The following is an 18074-nucleotide window of genomic DNA, read 5'->3' as shown; positions in this document are numbered from 1 at the left end:
CAAAGACTGGTGCTAAAGCTTCTAATTTAAGGCAAACACACACACACACACACACACACACACATATAACTGTCATTCCTTCCACCACAACTCACCCTGCAGGTTCATGCAATACAGCAGCCTTGTAATCAGCCAGATCTGACTTTGTGAGTGTGAAGAAGCCTCCCAGTACTTAAGGCAACTCTCTCAATCCTGTAAATTGAAGAGCTAGCTGTTCAGTGATCTACATTGATAAAAGTTTTCCTCACCAGAAGTTCCCCACACCAATTAAATCACAGGTCTGATTTTAAAAACATTTCTCTATTGACTGAGGCCTTGCCAAGTAAACAAATCAACATATTGCCCTGCCTAAGGATGCCTGCTTTATTCCACACAGATATTTCACCAACTCTTCTGAGTAGCAGTTAACCTATTTCAATATTAGTCCTCTGAAATCTTGATTGTTCACTATATTGATCAGAGTTCTGAAGACTTTTCAAGATTGTTTCATTTACGTGATTGTGTTTATTGCATACTGTTGTGGTTCTTGCACTTCACTTTCCATTAGTTCATAGAAGTTTCCAAATGTCTCTAAATTATTATTTTTCATTTCTTATGGTACAATAATATTTTATTAACTATAATGTGTTCAGCTATTTCCCCAATAAAAATACAGTTTTCTGCATAAGAATGTAGAAAGGTAACAGTAATATTGTACAATGATCAACTGTGAATGATTTAGCTATCCTCAGCAGTACAAGGATCCAAGACAATTTCAAAGGATTCCTGATGAAAAATGCTATCCACCTCCAGAGATAGAACTGATGGAATTTGAGTGCAGATCGAAGGATACTATTTTTCACTTTTTTTGTGGGGTTTTATTTTTTGGCTTTTTTTCCCCCCACGATTAATATGAAAATAGGTTTTATATCATTGCATTGTATAACCTTTATCAAATTGCTTACTATCACAGGGAAGGGACAGGAAAGGAAGGGAAGAGAAAATTTGGAATTCAAAATTTTAAGAATGTTAAAAATCATCTTTACATGTAATTAGGGGGGAAATTAAATATTATTCAAAAAAACAAAAACCCTCCTGATTCAGAAGATTGGCGATTCTGATGAGGATGGCAGGAAGAAGGAAGGTAGAGTTAAATTCCAGAAGATATTAATGGCTATAATAAATATTGCCTTTCTCATGCAAGACATTAATTTTTACCGCTACTGGTCAAATAAACATTTATGACTTAAAAAAAAAAAGAATATAGAAAGGCCATCTAAGTCAGCTCACATTTTTTTGTAACATTATAGAGTCTTTACTAACTAGAAAAATACCTTACAAGTGTAATGAATATGGGAAAACCTCATGGTTTATAAGACATATGACAATTCATATCACAGAAAATATATAAAGAAGTTTTCCTGTAGGGAATATGTCATCTTTAATAGAGAACCCAAACCACAGTGAAACATTTGACTAAAACAACATATAAAAATCATTTCAATCACAACTCATACTTTATTGATAATTTAAAAACTCAAAGGAAACCCCATATAAATGATGCAAATCTCTAATTTCCCAGTGGTTGTTCCAAAAATGGCCAAGTTTCCCCATTCAGAAAAAAACCAACACCTGTTGCTCGATTTTAAGCTATCTTATACTTTTCCTTTATAACCAAACTAGAAAAAGCAAAACACATTCATTGCCACCACCTTTTCATGTCAACATATTTTAATACTTTATAATTTTGCTTCGATCTGTACAACTCATCTGAAATTGTTCTCTCCAGGGTCACCAATGAATAATTTCTTTGTTGCTAGATCTAATGACCTTTTCGCAGTCTTTATCACTTCGCAGTGTTTCGCTCTTTTGATCACCCTTCCTTCTGGATCCACTCTCCAGAATTTTTGTCACAGGGTGCTGTTATATTCCCTTCCTATGTCTACTCAGTTTCCTTTACAGGATCATCATCCACATCCTACCCTGCAGATCTTCTTCTCTATCCATATTCTCTCCCGTGACTAGCTTTTTTTTTTCCCCTGGGGCAATGAGGGTTAAGTGATTTGCCCAGAGTCACAGAGCTAGTAAGTGTCAAGTGTCTGAAGACAGATTTGAACTCAGGTCCTTCTGAATCCAGGACCAGTGCTTTATCCACTGCATCACCTAGATGCCCCTGGTGATTAGTTTTGATGAGTTCAATGATCATTTCTATGCACATGATATTTATCTAGTCCTCATCTTCTGAGCTCTAGGGTCTTTATTTCAAACTATTAATATTTTAGAGGACCAGAAACAGACTATCCCAATATCTGATAATCAGAACTGATGTGCAATTATGCCTCACTTAAATCCAATTCATGTACAAGTCAAAATATCCATTGGTCCTAATTAGAACAGAACATGGTCTGCATAGAATCTAGAAAAAAATGTAAAAATGAGAATTTATCCTGTTCTGCATCTAGATAGATATATGATAGATGATATATACATAAACATCACCCATTGATATCAAACTCATCATGTCTAAGCTAAGTCTAACCATGTCACATCTCTGCTCAAGAAACTTAAGTTGCTTCCTTTCGGTCCCTCAGATAAACTACAAACCCATTTGTTGAGCATTTAAAACCCTTGACAATATAGACAGTTGAACTCATAGAAACTGAGTTCCCAAAGAAAGATAATATATAGAGAGAAGAGGACCCAGGACAAAGCCTTGGAGGACAGGATATGAATGATGGTTCTACAAAGAAGACTGAAGAGTAGTTAGGTAGACAAAAGGTGTGTTGGCATAGTCCTGGATCCCCCAAAGTGCAAGTATGCCAAGACTAATAAACTGGAGACTGGGCATTAACCCTTTCCAGCTTATTGTTTAATTGGCACAAATAGAATTAAATTCTTACTTTGCTGCCTCCCATTCTTCCTTATTAGGCAATTTAGAAAATACTCTCACTTTACATAAATAACAAGTTCTCCTTTTGGTATCATACTATCCCTTTGTTTAAAATTCTATATAACTTTGACCCCCTAATGGGCACTGGGCCTTTGATGAAGCATGAATGTTCCCTCATGTTGTGTTGCCCACTAGACATGGAAGCCACAGATCACAACTGTCCTTGCTAGGAGTTGTCCTTCTCCCCTTATAAGTAGCAATAAGGTTGATTAAAACCATCTTTGTGTAGGTTGCTCCTTTCCACTTGAACTCCCCTGCACTACAAATATAGGAAGAATAGACATTAAGTCTGAGCCTTATTGCAGATTAATGTGAAGTTTTAATGACCTTAGGGACTATATCCTATTAATATTTTAGAGGACCAGAAACTGACTATCTCAATATCTGATAATCAGAACAGATACTTAGTGGAGACTGCCTCACTTAAATTCAATTCATGCACAAGTCAAAACATTACCTCATGATGTCATTGGTCCTCTTTGAAAATGAAGAACAAATAACAATTAGAATGGAGCATGGTCTGCATAGAGTCTAGAAAAAAAATACAAAAATTTTGTCATGTTCTATATCTAGAGAGCTAGATGACAGAAAATGATAAATGATTGATAGATTATAGGTAGATGATATATGAATGGATGGATAGGTAATAGATGATGGATAGATAGGGTAGGTAGGTGTGTAAGGGCCAAATTTAATATGGGGAGAATTAACTGGGTGGCTCACTGTAATATTGGGGTAAGAAAGGAAATTAGCAGCCTCTTTTAAAAAAAAAACAAAACTGGTTTCATTAATGGGAATTAGAATCTAATTCTCTGGAGCAAAAAGACCCCAGGCACCCCGAACCTGCCTACAACCCAGCTAGCTAACACAAACTCACCACCACCCAGAATCCGCAGTTCCAAGGAGAACCAGCTGCGCAGCAGCCTGGTCCGATGGTCTGAAGGTCCGAAGGTCTGCCACATCAGCATCTCTCTCCCTCTCTTGCACATGCAAGAGTGAGCTCACTCCTCCCCGGCTTTCTCCCAAAAAACTTCTATGAAACCAGAAAACAGAGCCAACCACACACACACACAGCTCCAAGCTAATTGGCTGGCAACTTTGATTGACAAAACTAACAGGCAGCTCTGCAACTTCAAGCTGACCAGCTGACATCCTCATTATAATTTGGCCTGGCCCATGTAGGTGTGCAGGTGTCTGGAGTGAGGTCAGAGCACATGGACAGCGCCGGGGTTTCTAATTTTAGCCAAAGATGGGGTCATAGAAACCCCAAATCACAATTAATTCCTTACAGGTGGATGTATAGATAAATGATAGATCCCTAATATGATACAATGCAGAAGAGCTGGGTTTGGAACTAAAGAAGGCTTTGCCACTTACTACCTCTATAACCTTATGTAAGCCATGTTACCTCTGGTCTCAATTTCCTCATCTGTAGAGTAGTATGGTGGGGCAAACTCAAACTCTGAAGTTCAGATCCTGTCTTTTGCTTATTTCTTGCACAGCCTTGGCCAAGTTTCTTAACCTTCCTGGGCCTTAGTTTCCTTATCTCTTATGTTCTGCCTTCCCTGGCATCCTTTAAGTCTCAGCTAAAAATCCCATCTTCTACAGGAAGCTTTTCCCTGATCCCTCTTAATTCTGATGTCTTCCCTCTGTTGGTTATTCCTGATTTATCCTGTCTATAGCCTGTTGTACATAATTGTTTGCATATTGTCTCCCCCATTAGATTGTGAACCTCTTGAAGGTAGGGAACGATTTTTTTGCCTTTCTTTGTATCCCTAGTACTTAGTATGGTGCCTGACAAATAGGAAGTGCTTCTTAATAAATGCTTATTGACTTATTGATTAAAATGAGAAAAGTTAGACCATATGCCCTCTAAGATAACTTCCTACTTTAGATCTATGAAATTATGAAAGGGGCCTTATAACAGATTAATGACAGCATTTGAGTCATGGAACTGCTTTTGCTCAGATCGAGTACTCACCAAGCAACTGTCTGATTTGGTTTCCCAAGAAAACTTTCTCATTGTGAAGAAAATATACTTACTGGCAGTTGCAAATATTTTGGTCTGTTTGGCAGTTCTTTTTCACAATTATACACACACACACACACACACACACACACACACACACACATTGACGCTACAGTTTATAAATCAAATTTCCTATGAATGTTTCCTTTTATTTTTTTTTTACCCTAGGCTAACTAGAAATGGAAATATGAAGGATCTTATCTAAAATGCCAGGTAATATGGAGCTATTGGTTCCCAGATGGAAATGAAGTTATTGGGAAAATAAAAAGACAATTTCTTGGCTAATTTTAGGGATAAATGTTTTAAAAAAGGGACAATTAACTCAGGGTACTTGCAATTGATATAAGCATGAATCTTCCCAGGAATTTCAGAAAGAATACCAAGGAAATGGCCTTTGTGCATTCTTTCAAAGTAACAAATCAAATGATTTCATGAAGGTATATCTATAGATAAATGATAGATCCCCAATATGATACAATGCAGAAGAGCTGGGTTTGGAACTAAAGAAGGCTTTGCCACTTACTACATCTATAACCTTATGTAAGCCATGTTACCTCTGGTCTCAATTTCCTCATCTGTAGAGTGGTATGCTGGGGCAAACTCTAACTCTGAAGTTCAGATCCTGTCTCTTGCTTATTTATAAGCTTTTCCCATTAAAAAAAAAATAGGAATGCTAACTCAGATTCCATAGAAAAATAAAGAATATACTCCTGGATATGCTCTTTTCTATATTTTCATGACATTGATCTCTTGATTTTCTTCCCATATGGCTGATCATTCCTTAGTCTGCTTTGCTGGTTCATCATCCATACTACACTGAGCTCTGGATCCTCTTCTCTTTCTGACCTGTCTCTCTTGGGGGCCTTATCAATTTCTATGGATTTAGTTGTCTTTCTATACAGGTGACTCCCAGATCTACATATCTAGACTTAGTCTTATTCCTCTGCTCCGGTGCCACATCTCCAACTATCTATTGGTGTCACATAAGCATCTCAAATGGAAGATGTCCATCATTTTCCTTCCTGTACTCTACAATCCAGCCAAATTAACTTTACTGCTATTTCTCACACATGATAATCCATGTCCTTTCCCTGAACCTTTGCCCAGGTTGTTCCCTATGCTTAGAATGGTCTTTTACCTCCCTTCTGCCTCCCAGAATCCCTCGATTCCTTCAAAATATTCCTCAAGCAACACATTTTACATGAAAACTTCTCTGATCCTCCCAGCTAGCAGTGCCCTCTCTGCCTCTCTCTCTCTCTCTCTCTCTCTCTCTCTCTCTCTCTCTCTCTCTCTATATATATATATATATATATATATATACCCTTTGTATGTATCTTGCACATATTTATGTTCCTGTTGCACATTTTACACATACAATATCTTTGTACATGTCATCTCCCTCTATAGAATATAAGCTCTTTGGGGTCAATGAGTATTTTACTTTTGTCTTTGTCTTCCTTGAGTCTAACATAGTGCCTGACACATAGCAGGTGCTTAATAAATCCTTGTTGATTGATTGATCAGTTACCTAGGTATAAAACTTTTCGTAAGCTTTTACTCTCCCTCAGCCATCATCTCCAATCAGATGATGGGTCCTTTTAATGCTATCAAAACAAAACCTATGTTGCTATCCAGACGAAACTGGAAAGGAAATATGGTGGGAAGAGAATAGTAGACAGTTACAGTGTGTGTGTGTGTGTGTGTGTGTGTGTGTGTGATTCATCTTCTATCTTGGAACTGTATCAACAGGAGTGAGGGTGTCCTAGTGTCTTGCTCCCCAGCTTTTCCCTCTAAAGAAAGATCTAAACCAGTGGCCAGCATTGTTGCTGCTACTGCAGTCAATGAATGTGTTGCTGTGTTGGCATGGATTGTGATTGGTGAGCTTTCCCATGTACAGCCTTGTATCACTTTTCTTCTCCTGCACCTCAGAATTAGGATCATTTTATAGAGGAGGCAAGTGAGCCCCAGTGAGGGTAAAGGACTTGTCTAAGGTCTTGAAGCTAGTTAGTGACAGAGCTAGAACTCCTGATTCCAGGCCAGTGCTCTTTCCACTATGCAATGCTACCTCCCCAATGAACCCATTTGACTGAAATAAGGTCTTAGCATTTAAAGACAGCAATGAAATATGAAGGAGAAACTGATTCATGGGGCCCCATTTTTTTTATAAACAGATATGTTCATGGTCCACATTTGGGGCTTTTGATTATGTCTTACATGCAGACTTGGCCAGAAAATGTATTTATCATCATTACCACCACCACCACCACCATCATCATCACCACCACCACAAGTGACCCAGGCCAATAAAAATAGCATTAATAGCTTTACATGGGAAAACAAAGAATTAGGGAAGGACACAACTCTCATTAATTGAGCCTTTCTCCTCGTGAGAAGAAGGAATCAAAGCGAGAAAAGCTGCTGCTTGTTTCACCTAGCTATGTGGCCTGCAGATGGCTGCTATTCTATCCAACACATCGTGCCACTTTTGTTCTCTATTTCTTCATTGCTTTGTCATCATTTCTCTTTATATAAAATTAAACATGGTAGCCACTAATCCTTGTCAGGAGGTTAATATTAGTAGTGCTGAGAGAGGTTTGGGGGAAGACTTGAATTGGGGTAGAAAATGATGAATAGATATGTCCCACTTCAGTATAAAATGCAGGAAGGTGACAGAGGTCATTTTTTTTTTTTGGAGAACACTTTGAAAGCATTTTGTGATAGTATTCCCAGCCCAGCTCTAACTCAGAAGCAGGAGAGATTGTAAGCAGAAAATATAACTTAAAATGAATCAAGAGCTTCAGACACAATAGAGAGAATTTTTTTTGAGCTATGTTGTGGCTCAAAAGGAGGGGAGGGACAAGTTTTACTACCATGCATACTGTGTAGGTCCATTTTGGAGGAATCACCCCTTTCTAACATCCCTCCCCAGAAATGGTTTCCTATGTTTTATCATTATTATAGGCAGCAGCACCTACGCTTACTTACCTGTGGATGGGGATTTACATGAAAGACTCTCCCTCACCCAGCACCTTCACTACTAACATCTGTATTATAATATATACAATCTCTCTTACATCTTCTCCTTTCTCTCTACTAGGTGACATCCTCATCACCTTTCAACTAAACTGTTGGATGAGCTTCCTTATTGGTCACTTAGTTTCCAGTCTTTCCCCTCTCCAATTCATCCTCCATATGTTAGACAACATAATTTTTCTGAGGTTAGGTCTAACTGCCCTTCCCCAATCAAAAATCTTTAGCAACTAACTCTTTATTGTCTCTAGGATAAAACACAAGCTCTTCAGCTTGACATTTAAGCCTTTCACAGACTAATTCTGACCTACTCTTCTAGCTTTCCTTTTTATTCCCATCATATAGTCTATGTTTCAGTCAGTGAACTACAATCTGTTCCCCAAACTCAACATTCCATCTTGTCAGAGGGGATGCAATGTTTTCTTAGCCATAGGAAACTTGAGCTGCTATGTTCAAGGTCAGAGATAGATAGGAAACAGAGGGGGCAATATGGTCAATGGGGCAAAGTGAGTTTGAGTTTCTCTCCATCTATGCAGAGAGTAGGAATCAAGGTCTAACTCCAGAATTCTCTAGTTTTCATTAAAACAACAACAACAACAACAACACTACCTTGCTAAAATTACAAGTTGAACATTCGTTGGGGCTTGTGTCTTATTTCCTACTCCCCTTTGTCTGCTCATGGGGAACTAAACAAACCAAACCATATCATTCCTAGATATCCGTGTTTTGTATTTGCCAATGTACACCACCTCAGAAGTCAGTCAGTCAACAAACACTTATAAAAGTACTTAATATGTGCCAGGAACTATGCCATGAGTGGCTTTCAGCTCTCAAGCTATGTAGAGAGGATGGAAAAAAAGGAGAAGAATCTAATGGAACTTTCACAATTCAAGATGGACAAGAGATCGTTAATCTTGCCTTGTTCTGGGAAAGATTGAAGATGTGCAGTTGGGAGCTGTTTTATCATATATTGTTCAGTGTTTTTTATGGTTCCTATGCCAAGATCAAAACACTTTATGGAACAGAACATCTTCTGCCTTTTCTTTTGGGGAATTATGACATGTTATTAGAGTTCAATGAAATAGAGCAAGTTGAAGGGAGAAGGCAGGGTTAAACTGGTAGGTGGGTGCTTAAAAATGATCTAATTGGTTAAAACCATATTAACCGCATACCCTAGGCTAATAGGTTAAGCATAGCCATCCATGGAGAGATGGAGCTAAAAAAAGAAAAAGTCTTTCTGAGAATCAAATTGTTTGTCATTTCCTTAGTATTTCCTTTCAGTGGGAGTGGAGCACCATAACCACCAAAATGGACTTGGAATTCACTCAGCCCCTTCCTATTGAATAGGATCAGGTTAGGGACTGGCAGTGCTACCTGGTGAACATATTGTATCTTCTGAGAAGAATGTGAAAAATCTGAAAGCATGGATTCTTTAATTCTTGTCTTTGTATTCCCAGAGAGCCTGGGACATAGGAGGAGCTTAATAAATATTTGCTGAATGAATGAAGAGCACTTTAAAAAAATCTCCATAATGCATTTATCATGTAATGGTGTTTCTTATGGCTATTTGTATTACTGTCCCACTCCTATAATACACTAAGTTTCATGAAGACAGAGGCTTAGTCTCATCTATGCCTAGTACTCAGTATACAGTAAACAATCTTAGATATTTGTTGTATGACTCAATCCCCTGGTTGAAGTTTAAGGACATGTTCACAGAACCACACCTACATATTTCTTGAGCTCATGGAAGGACTCTAGTAATAATTATGATAATTAATACCTTACATTTATATAAAATACTTCAAGATTTTAATACTAAGCTACCTCCTCTCTCCTATCACTGTTTCCCATTCCTGGTGCTCTAAAGAGATCCCTTCTAGGAGTTGGAAGCTGATATTTGGAAGCCATTTGGAGTTCAAAAGAAATTCTGTAGGTTCCCTGCTGCAGTCAGTGTCCTCTCCATATCTGTCTTTATCCTATGGCCCTACAACAACTATCCAATAAAGTAACAAAATCCTTCTTATGCCATCTAGTTTAAATCTGTATCTGCCAAAGAATCACTTATAAAGTATAGCCCAATACCTTCAGAGGCAGCCCTTTCCATGTTTGAAAAGTCCTAATTTTTAGGAAATGTCTACCTATATAAAGTATAAATATATCTCTTTGCAATGTTTACCCATTATTACTTGTTCTGCTCACCCCCAAAACTAACACCCCTCCCCTGTCCTGGCCTAAGCAGAATGAATACACTCCCCCTTCCACAGGAGAGCTCTACAAATACCAAAGATTGGCAAATCTAATGCCTCTTTCACATGATGGGCTCTTGAAGATAACTATCATGTGACCCCTAAGTCTTTTCCTTTCCAAGATGACAAACACCCTAAATACCTTCTGCAATGAAATATGCTCTGACCCTACGTTCTCAGGGCCAGGTGAGCTCCATCTCACCTCAGAGTTCAAGTGTCTTGAAGAGTTGGGGATGACGTTTTCTCTACCGCAATGGACTTTAGCTCCCACTCACCATGTTTCCCCCATTTTTAGGGAGCCAGTAACTATCACTCAAGCAATATTGGACCACTTGACATCAATTAGCTTTTGTAAAAGGATATTGACTTCATAGGTATAGCAAGATCAAATGTACAAGTATTATCCCTAGCAACTCAGGGATATAATCCTTCTACACTGACTTTGTCCCTGGGAATTAGGGGAAATTAGGGTCATAAGCTGTTCAGTTCTTACATAACAGTTTCCCTAAGTCCAGATGTGCCATGTCTGCTATAAGGCTGGAGCCCTGAAGATTCTCCTGAAGATTGCTTCCTCTTCCGAAAGGTATTAATGATGGATTGGTTGCAATACTTGGCCTGGGGTCTCACTCAGATATATGCAGCTCAATCTTTTGACCTCGCAAAATTCTCCAAGATGGAGATGCTAGTCCCTACACTTAGAATGGAAAAGAATGAGCAAAAAAGTCCAAGGACCAGAAACTGACAGACCTATTTGAAGATGCTCAGAGCTCTGACTACATAACCAACAGAAAAAGGTCCCTCCCAACCACATGAATAGCCAACTTGCAAGAGCCAACCTGTTACAGAATGTCCACTCATGTGCCAGTATCTCCAAGGCATTTCTCTTACACATCATCACAATTCTCCTGGAAGTAGCTTCCTACTGATTGATTGATCTACTCTTCATAAAGCATAGTTTTTAATCCCCATAGGATCCTAGTTGCCCTCTTCTGAATGCACTTTGCTTGATTGATGGCCTTTCTAAAATGTGGCAGCCAGAAAAGCTACAAAGTACTCTAGAAGTGATATAATCTTCAGCTCTTCCAGTCAATCAGTCACTCAACAAGCATTTATTAAGAAAGTGCTAAACATTGAGCATATAAAGAAAGGCTAAACAATTCTAGCTCTTAAGAAGCTTACAATATGAAAAAAAAAACAACTTACATACAAAGTATATACAGGGTAAATAGGAGGTAATCTTAGACTGAAGGTATTGGGGGGGGTAAGGGAGGGGCTGGAAAGCCCTCTTACAGAAGTTCAGATTTGAGCCGACTTTTTTTTGCAGGGCAATTGGGGTTAAGTGACTTGCCCAGGGTCACACAGCTAGTAAGTGTCAAGTCTCTGAGGCTGGATTTGAACTCAGGTCCTCCTGAATCCAGGGCCAGTGCTTTATCCACTGTACCACTTAGCTGCCCCCTGAGCTGACTCTTGAAGGAAGCCTAGGAAGTCAGCAGAAAGAGCATTCAAGGCATAGCGAGCAGCTGAGGAAAGTCATGGTGTTTTGTGTAAGGAACAGTAAGAAGGCCAGTGCTTCTGGATTGTAAAGTGTATGGGATACAACCTATATCAGACTGCTTTCTGTCTTGGGGAGGAGGGAGGAAAGGGAGGGTGGGAGAAAAAATTTGGAACTGAAAATCCTGTGAAAATAAGTGTTGAGGGGCAGCTAGGTGACACAGTGGATAAAGCACTGGCCCTGGATTCAGTAGGACCTGAGTTCAAATCCAGTCACTAGCTGTGTGACCCTGGGCAAGTCACTTAACCCTCATTGCCCCACCAAAAAAAAAGAAAAGAAGTGTTGAAAACTATCCTTATATCTAACTGAAGAATAATAAAATACTTTAAAAAGTTCCTAAAAAAAAATAAAGTATATGGGAGTAAAAATAAGAAGACTGGAAAGGTAGGAAGTTAGCCACATTGTGAAAGGCTTTAAAAGTCAAATAGCAGCTTTTCTATTTGATCCTAGAGATCATAGGGAGCCAATGGGATTTATTGAGTAAGATAGTAACATGATCAGGTCTGCATTTTAATGAGGTCACTTTGACAGCTGTATGGAGAATGGACTAAAACAGGAAGAGGCTTGAGCAGAGACAATGTTTTTTCTCAATGCTACTTAGCATTAGCTTTTTTGGCTGCCATGTCAGACCAAACTCACTTTGAGCCTGTAGTTCACGAAAACCCTCATATCTTTTTTTCTTGCAAACTGTAGTTCAGTCATGTCTTTCCTAAACTGTATTTGTGAGGTTGATAATTTCAACCCAAATGTAGAATTTTAAATTTGTCTCTCTGAAATTTCATATAATTATAGTCTACATATAGTTCTAGCCTATCCGTAGCTTTTTGGCTTTGAGCTCTGTCCTCCATGATAGCTATCCCTCCCAATTTCATGTCATCTGAAAATTTGGTGATTGTGGAAGAGTAAATTTCTTCATTTTGTTGACAAGGGTCACATGACAAATGCTGTCAAATGCTTTGCTAAAATCTAAGTGTTCTATGTCTATATCATTCCCCTGTTCTACCACTCTAATTATCCTATAAAGAAAGAAAATAAAGTTATTTTATTACAGTACTTTAAAAAAATTTTTTCCAATTACATGTAAAGATATCTGAGTTTCAAATTTTTCTCCCATACCCCCTTCCCTCCCTCCTCCCGAAGCCAGCAAGAAAGAATAAACAACAAAAAAGGAGGAACAACAAAAGTGAAAATAGTATGCTTCAATCTGCATTTAGACTCCATAGTTCTTTTTCTGAATGTGGGGAACGTTTCCATCATGAGTCTTTTGGCATTGTTTTGGATCATTGTATTGCTGAGAAGAGCCAAGTCTACCACAGTTGATCATCACACAATGTTGTTGATACTGTGTACAGTGTTCTCTTGGTTCTGCTCATTTCACTCAGCATCAATTCATGTCTTTCCAGGTTTTTCTGAAATCTATCTGCTTATCATTTCGGTTTTTTTGTTTGTTTTTTTTTTGGAAGGCAATTGGGGTTAAGTGACTTGCTCAGGGCCACACAGCTAGTAAGTGTTAAGTGTCTGAGGTCGGATTTGAACTCAGATCCTTCTGAATCCAGGGCCAGTGCTCTGCCACTGTGCTACCTAGCTGCCCCACCTAGCTGCCCCTGGGAGATGCTTCTTACAGAAGGTGGTAGGTAGTTTAGCTGTGTTCATTGATTCCAACCCCTTCAGAGCCTCCAGTTCAAGATTTTTATCTACTCAGGTTTTTCATACTGCAGGTCCTGGGCTGCTACCTAGCTAGCAGAGTGCTTTGTCTCTTTGGTGACTTTTTTTCATGTTCCATATGGTATTATTAATTACATGAGTATTCTTCATAAGCCTGCTCCTATCTCTATTTTCAACTAAAGCTCAGGGCTGTAACAGTAACAACCTTCTTCGTATCTCCCGTTGTGCCCAGCACGGTGCCTTACACACGGTGTAATGGTTAATACATGTTTGTTGAATGGAGTCAGTGATTCCCTTGGTGTGAAGAGTCACGGAACTGGAATGGAAGACGTTGTTGCAGCTTCCAAGTCTGACACTTCCCTGCTCCCGGTTTCCTGTTTCCTCACTTGTAGAATAAAGGAGCAGTACTAGATGAACGGCATATGGTTACTGCTGTGTAAGCCTTTAAAAAGCTATATCTATATCTTTTTATTACACGAACAATATTAATAAAAGAAATAATATTTTAAAAATCCTATGAATGACCTCGCTGGCCGCCCCTTGGGCATGGCTCATTTTATCTAATGTATGGGGGAGACAATCAAATAACAGAGGAGATCTGGCTGCCCAAGTTGCAGCACACCTTTTACAGGACACGTCGCCCTAGGAACAATAGAAGCATTTTTCTAACTTGCCAAAGTCCTGGGTTTTGTTTGTTTGTATTTTTTTTTCTCCCCTGGGCGAGGGTTTAGGGATTAAGAGGAGGGAGGAAGACTTCACAGGGTTGAAGAGTGAGGGAAGCCCAGCCCTCCCTGACATGGTCCTCCGGCATCCCATCGTCCCCCGCGACATGGACACGTCCTCTCCTTGGCGGCCGCTCTGCCCAGCCGCTGCCCGGCGCCCTCTCGGTGATTCACCGCAGCCCCCTGGGCGGGTGTCATGGCGGCCGGCGTCGAGTTGGCAGGACTTGTCAGCGAGGCTGGTGGAAAGTGGCCCAAGTAGCAGGACAGACATATGGCCCGGGGCATCAGGAGCTCCCGGGCATGAGCCAGGCTTCCCTCGCGGGGAAGGATTTCTCGGTGTTGGCGGCTGTCCGTCGTTCGCAACTCCGGAGCAGTCTGGGCGGTGGTGGGCAGGGTAGGGGCCGGCTTGTCGCTCCCCTCGGAGGCCGGCGTCGCCTTGGAAACCGGAGGAGCGAGCGGATCGGGCGCTTGACTAGGGGGCTGCCCTCGCCCGCGGGACCCGGGCTCTTGGCTACCGGGACGAGGCTCAGGCCCAGACGGGGAGGGAGCTGCTTTGCAGTCCGCCGCAGCGATGTCTTCGTGGCTCGGTAGCCTGGGCTCTGGCCTGGGCCAGTCCCTGGGACAGGTGGGCGGCAGCTTGTCCTCTCTCACCGGCCAGATCTCCAACTTCACCAAGGACATGCTGTTGGAGGGCACGGAGGAGGTGGAAGGTAACTCTGGGGCTCTGGGGAATCCTAAGGATTTGGGACCCGGACTGTGCCTTAGGGGTCATCCCGCCCACTCTTCATATTAAACAGTGGGGACATTGAGGCACAGAGAAGTGACGTGACGTGTAAGGTCACTCAGGGAGTGTTATTGACCCGGGTCTTCTGACTCCACATTCCACTTACCTTTCCACTACCGAACTGTCTGGCCCCACAGTTTTTACCCACCCCCCTGTACAGGACTGGAAAGAAATGCCACTTTTCTCCCTCTTTTTCTTTGGTCCCGTATTTCCTTTCCTTGTCTGAGCTCATTCTGTGAACGTTCCCGCCTGGGTCTCCTTTCCTTGAGATCTCCGGTTTTCTTATTCCCCTCCTCCCAATTATTGATTTAGTCTTCTACTTAGAAATGTTACTTCGGCATTTGGGGCAAGGGAACAGTAACAACTGTTTAACAGTATTTTCTTATCCAGGAATGCCTATTTTTAGAATTGAAGGTGGATCTAAGCTCTGGGTCTCAACATCCAAAAAAAAAATCATTGCTCTCACTCAGAAAATTTATTTATCACCCTTTTTTGTAAATTAAAAATTTCTCCTTGTTATGGTTTTGTGAGACCAGGAAAACCAAAACAGCTTTTAACTGACCTATGTGCTTGTTAACTAGCCCTGATAAACATAAAGCAGTCTTTTCTGTGTTGTCTCTGACTTAGGGTATCTTTTATTAGTAAAACATGGCTGTGTTTTAAAAATTGATTCTTATTCTTATCACCTTTTTTTTGTTTTTTTTTTCTAGTCAAATGACAGTGTACTTTGAATTATACTTATTTTTCTCTGTATTTTTTCATTTTAGGCATTTTCTTCCCACTGTCAAATGGTACTTTATATTTAAATAGTACTTCACAGTTTTCAAAGCATGCGTTCACTAATATTATCTTGTTGAATTCTGACAACAACGTTGAGAGATAGGCACAATAGGCAAACCCCCCCCCCCCCATTTTTACAGTTAAGAAACTGAAGCTTAGAAAAGCAAAATGGGAAAGTGGCAGTGATCCATTGGGACCATAGTAATCTATTTTAATATTTTGGATTCTCACAACTTTTTCCTTTAATTACTGTTCTTTTAGACTTTAGTAAAGAACAATGACTCAACCAGAGTTTCACAATAGCAAATAATAACTATTTACAATTATATAGCACTTTATGATTACAAAATCGATTTGTATCTTGTATCTTATGTAATATTCCCAGTAGCTTTGTGAGACAGGCACATTATCTAACACAAATAAGGGGTGCTTCTGAAACCCAGATCTTCACAGCCAGAGTCCAGTGTTCTTTCTGTTATATCACAATCTTTCATAAAGTTAATTGAAAACTAAGATTTACTAACAGTTCTCTTTTCTTTTGTCAATTTGTGACTGCTCTAAGTGGTTTTGGAAAGTATAGAGTTTCTGGGCTGGAATATCAGTGGTACAGTGTATCACAGGCTTAACTAGGCAGAAGATCTGAGTTTATTTCCTGTCTTATACTTAATAGCTATGTGACTTTGGACAAGTCACTTTACCTCTCTCAGCCTCCGTTTCCTTTTGAAGGGGTATGATCCCTTCCAGCTCTAAATCTGTGTTCTTGTCCTATGTGGTCTACCCCATTCCTCTAAAAGAATCTTTACTCCAACATACCTGACAAGTGGTCATCCAGGCCCTCCTTGAAAGGTTTCCAGTGAAATGTAACCCACCACTTTAAGTCATTTACACTTTGGTCAGCTTTACTTCTCAGGAAGTTTTTCCTGAAATCAAGCATAAATTTTTGTTTGTTTGTTTGCAGCTTCAACTCAACTGTTCTGTCCTCTGGGGACAACAGAGCAGTCTTCTTCCATAAGACACATTCATCTTCTTCAGACACTTGAAAACTTAAAATTGTTCTTAAGTGATTTCTTCTTCAGGATAAACATACTTAGGGTAAATATTCCTTCAGCCATTCCTCATATAATGTAAACTCAAGGCCCTTTACCATTCTGGTTGCCCTCCTTTGGACACTCTCCAATTTATGAATACCCTTGAACTGTGGTCCTCAGAACTTACTGCAGTACTCTAAATATGTTCTGACCAAAGTAGAATATGGAAGAGCCATTGCTTCAGTCATTTCTGAAAACATCTCTCTCAAAAAAAATATATGTACTCGAAGATAAAAAAAACCCCCCAAAACATTTCCATATGCAAAGCACACCAGAAAAAGATTGTCTGAATCTATTACACACAACTTAGTCTTTAAATCTATATCTATCTATCTATCAAATTTAACACGGTAATATCAGTGATGTGGGATGGAATTTGGGGTCAAATTGATCGTGAGTCGTCCCAAAAGAATTACAAGATTCAGTGACTCAGTTTCCCAGGTTTTATTGCAATACTGTGAGTGATCACAGGGAGAGAACCAGAATATTGGAAAGGTATCTCTCGAATAAGGAAAGGAGAGTTATATTTGTAGTATGGATAAATTGATTATCAGTTTCATTATAATATTCTCCACCTTGGGGAGGTACAGGTGAGGGTTTATCCTAATTTGGAGTTCCTGGGGTCCTAAGCCAACCCCCGAGGCGGGTACCTTTTTCAGTGGAGGTGTGTTTTAGGGATTTACACGTCATGAGGTGAATCTGGGGACAAATTTGACCTTTTCTGCGCATGTCTCTTTCTGATTCCCATGCTTAGTTTCAAAACACTTTCATTTTTATTTAGAATTGCTTTACCCATGTCATTTTATCATTGTTATAGTCTTCAGGTCTCCTCGGCCTAGGTCCCTCTGTTCCCGTTATGGGTACTGTGGGTAAGAGAACTTAGCATCCTAACTTGTAAGTTATCCATTAACTGGGGTCTGACTCTCTTTTAGAGCTCGTATCTGAATTAGAGCTTGGGTCTTAGGTGTTTCTATTAACCCCTTTTTTGCCTCTTACATCATCAGCATTGCTCTTCACTTGCTTGTATGTCTTCTAAACTTCTTTCTGCTCTCTTCTGTGTATTTAAAAAATAGTAATGCCTCTTTTAATGTAACCCAGGATCCTGTTAGCCTTTTGGCTGCCTTATCACACTACTGATTCATATTAGCCTTCCAGTCCACTAAAACTGGCAGGTTTTTTTTTTAAGATAGTCTACTCTTTAAACATTCCTTCTCCATTCTGTAATTGTGACCTTGAGTCTCTTGAA

General features: G+C 39.8%; 1 protein-coding gene across 1 annotated transcript in view; it reads left to right on the top strand.

Annotated features, from left to right (window-relative positions):
• Positions 1-14358: 14358 nt before the first annotated feature.
• TRIP11 (thyroid hormone receptor interactor 11) overlaps positions 14359-18074 on the top strand; it is a 94366-nt gene continuing 90650 nt past the window's right edge. Inside the window, exon 1 of the mRNA XM_043983707.1 lies at positions 14359-14886. Coding sequence (XP_043839642.1) covers positions 14748-14886 — 139 coding nt within the window. The 5' untranslated portion in view covers positions 14359-14747. The remainder of the gene's footprint in view (positions 14887-18074) is intronic.

The sequence above is a fragment of the Dromiciops gliroides genome, chromosome 2 (assembly GCF_019393635.1).
Source record: "Dromiciops gliroides isolate mDroGli1 chromosome 2, mDroGli1.pri, whole genome shotgun sequence".
In the NCBI taxonomy this organism is placed as follows: Eukaryota; Metazoa; Chordata; class Mammalia; order Microbiotheria; family Microbiotheriidae; genus Dromiciops; species Dromiciops gliroides.
This window is presented reverse-complemented; position numbering and strand designations above follow the sequence as displayed.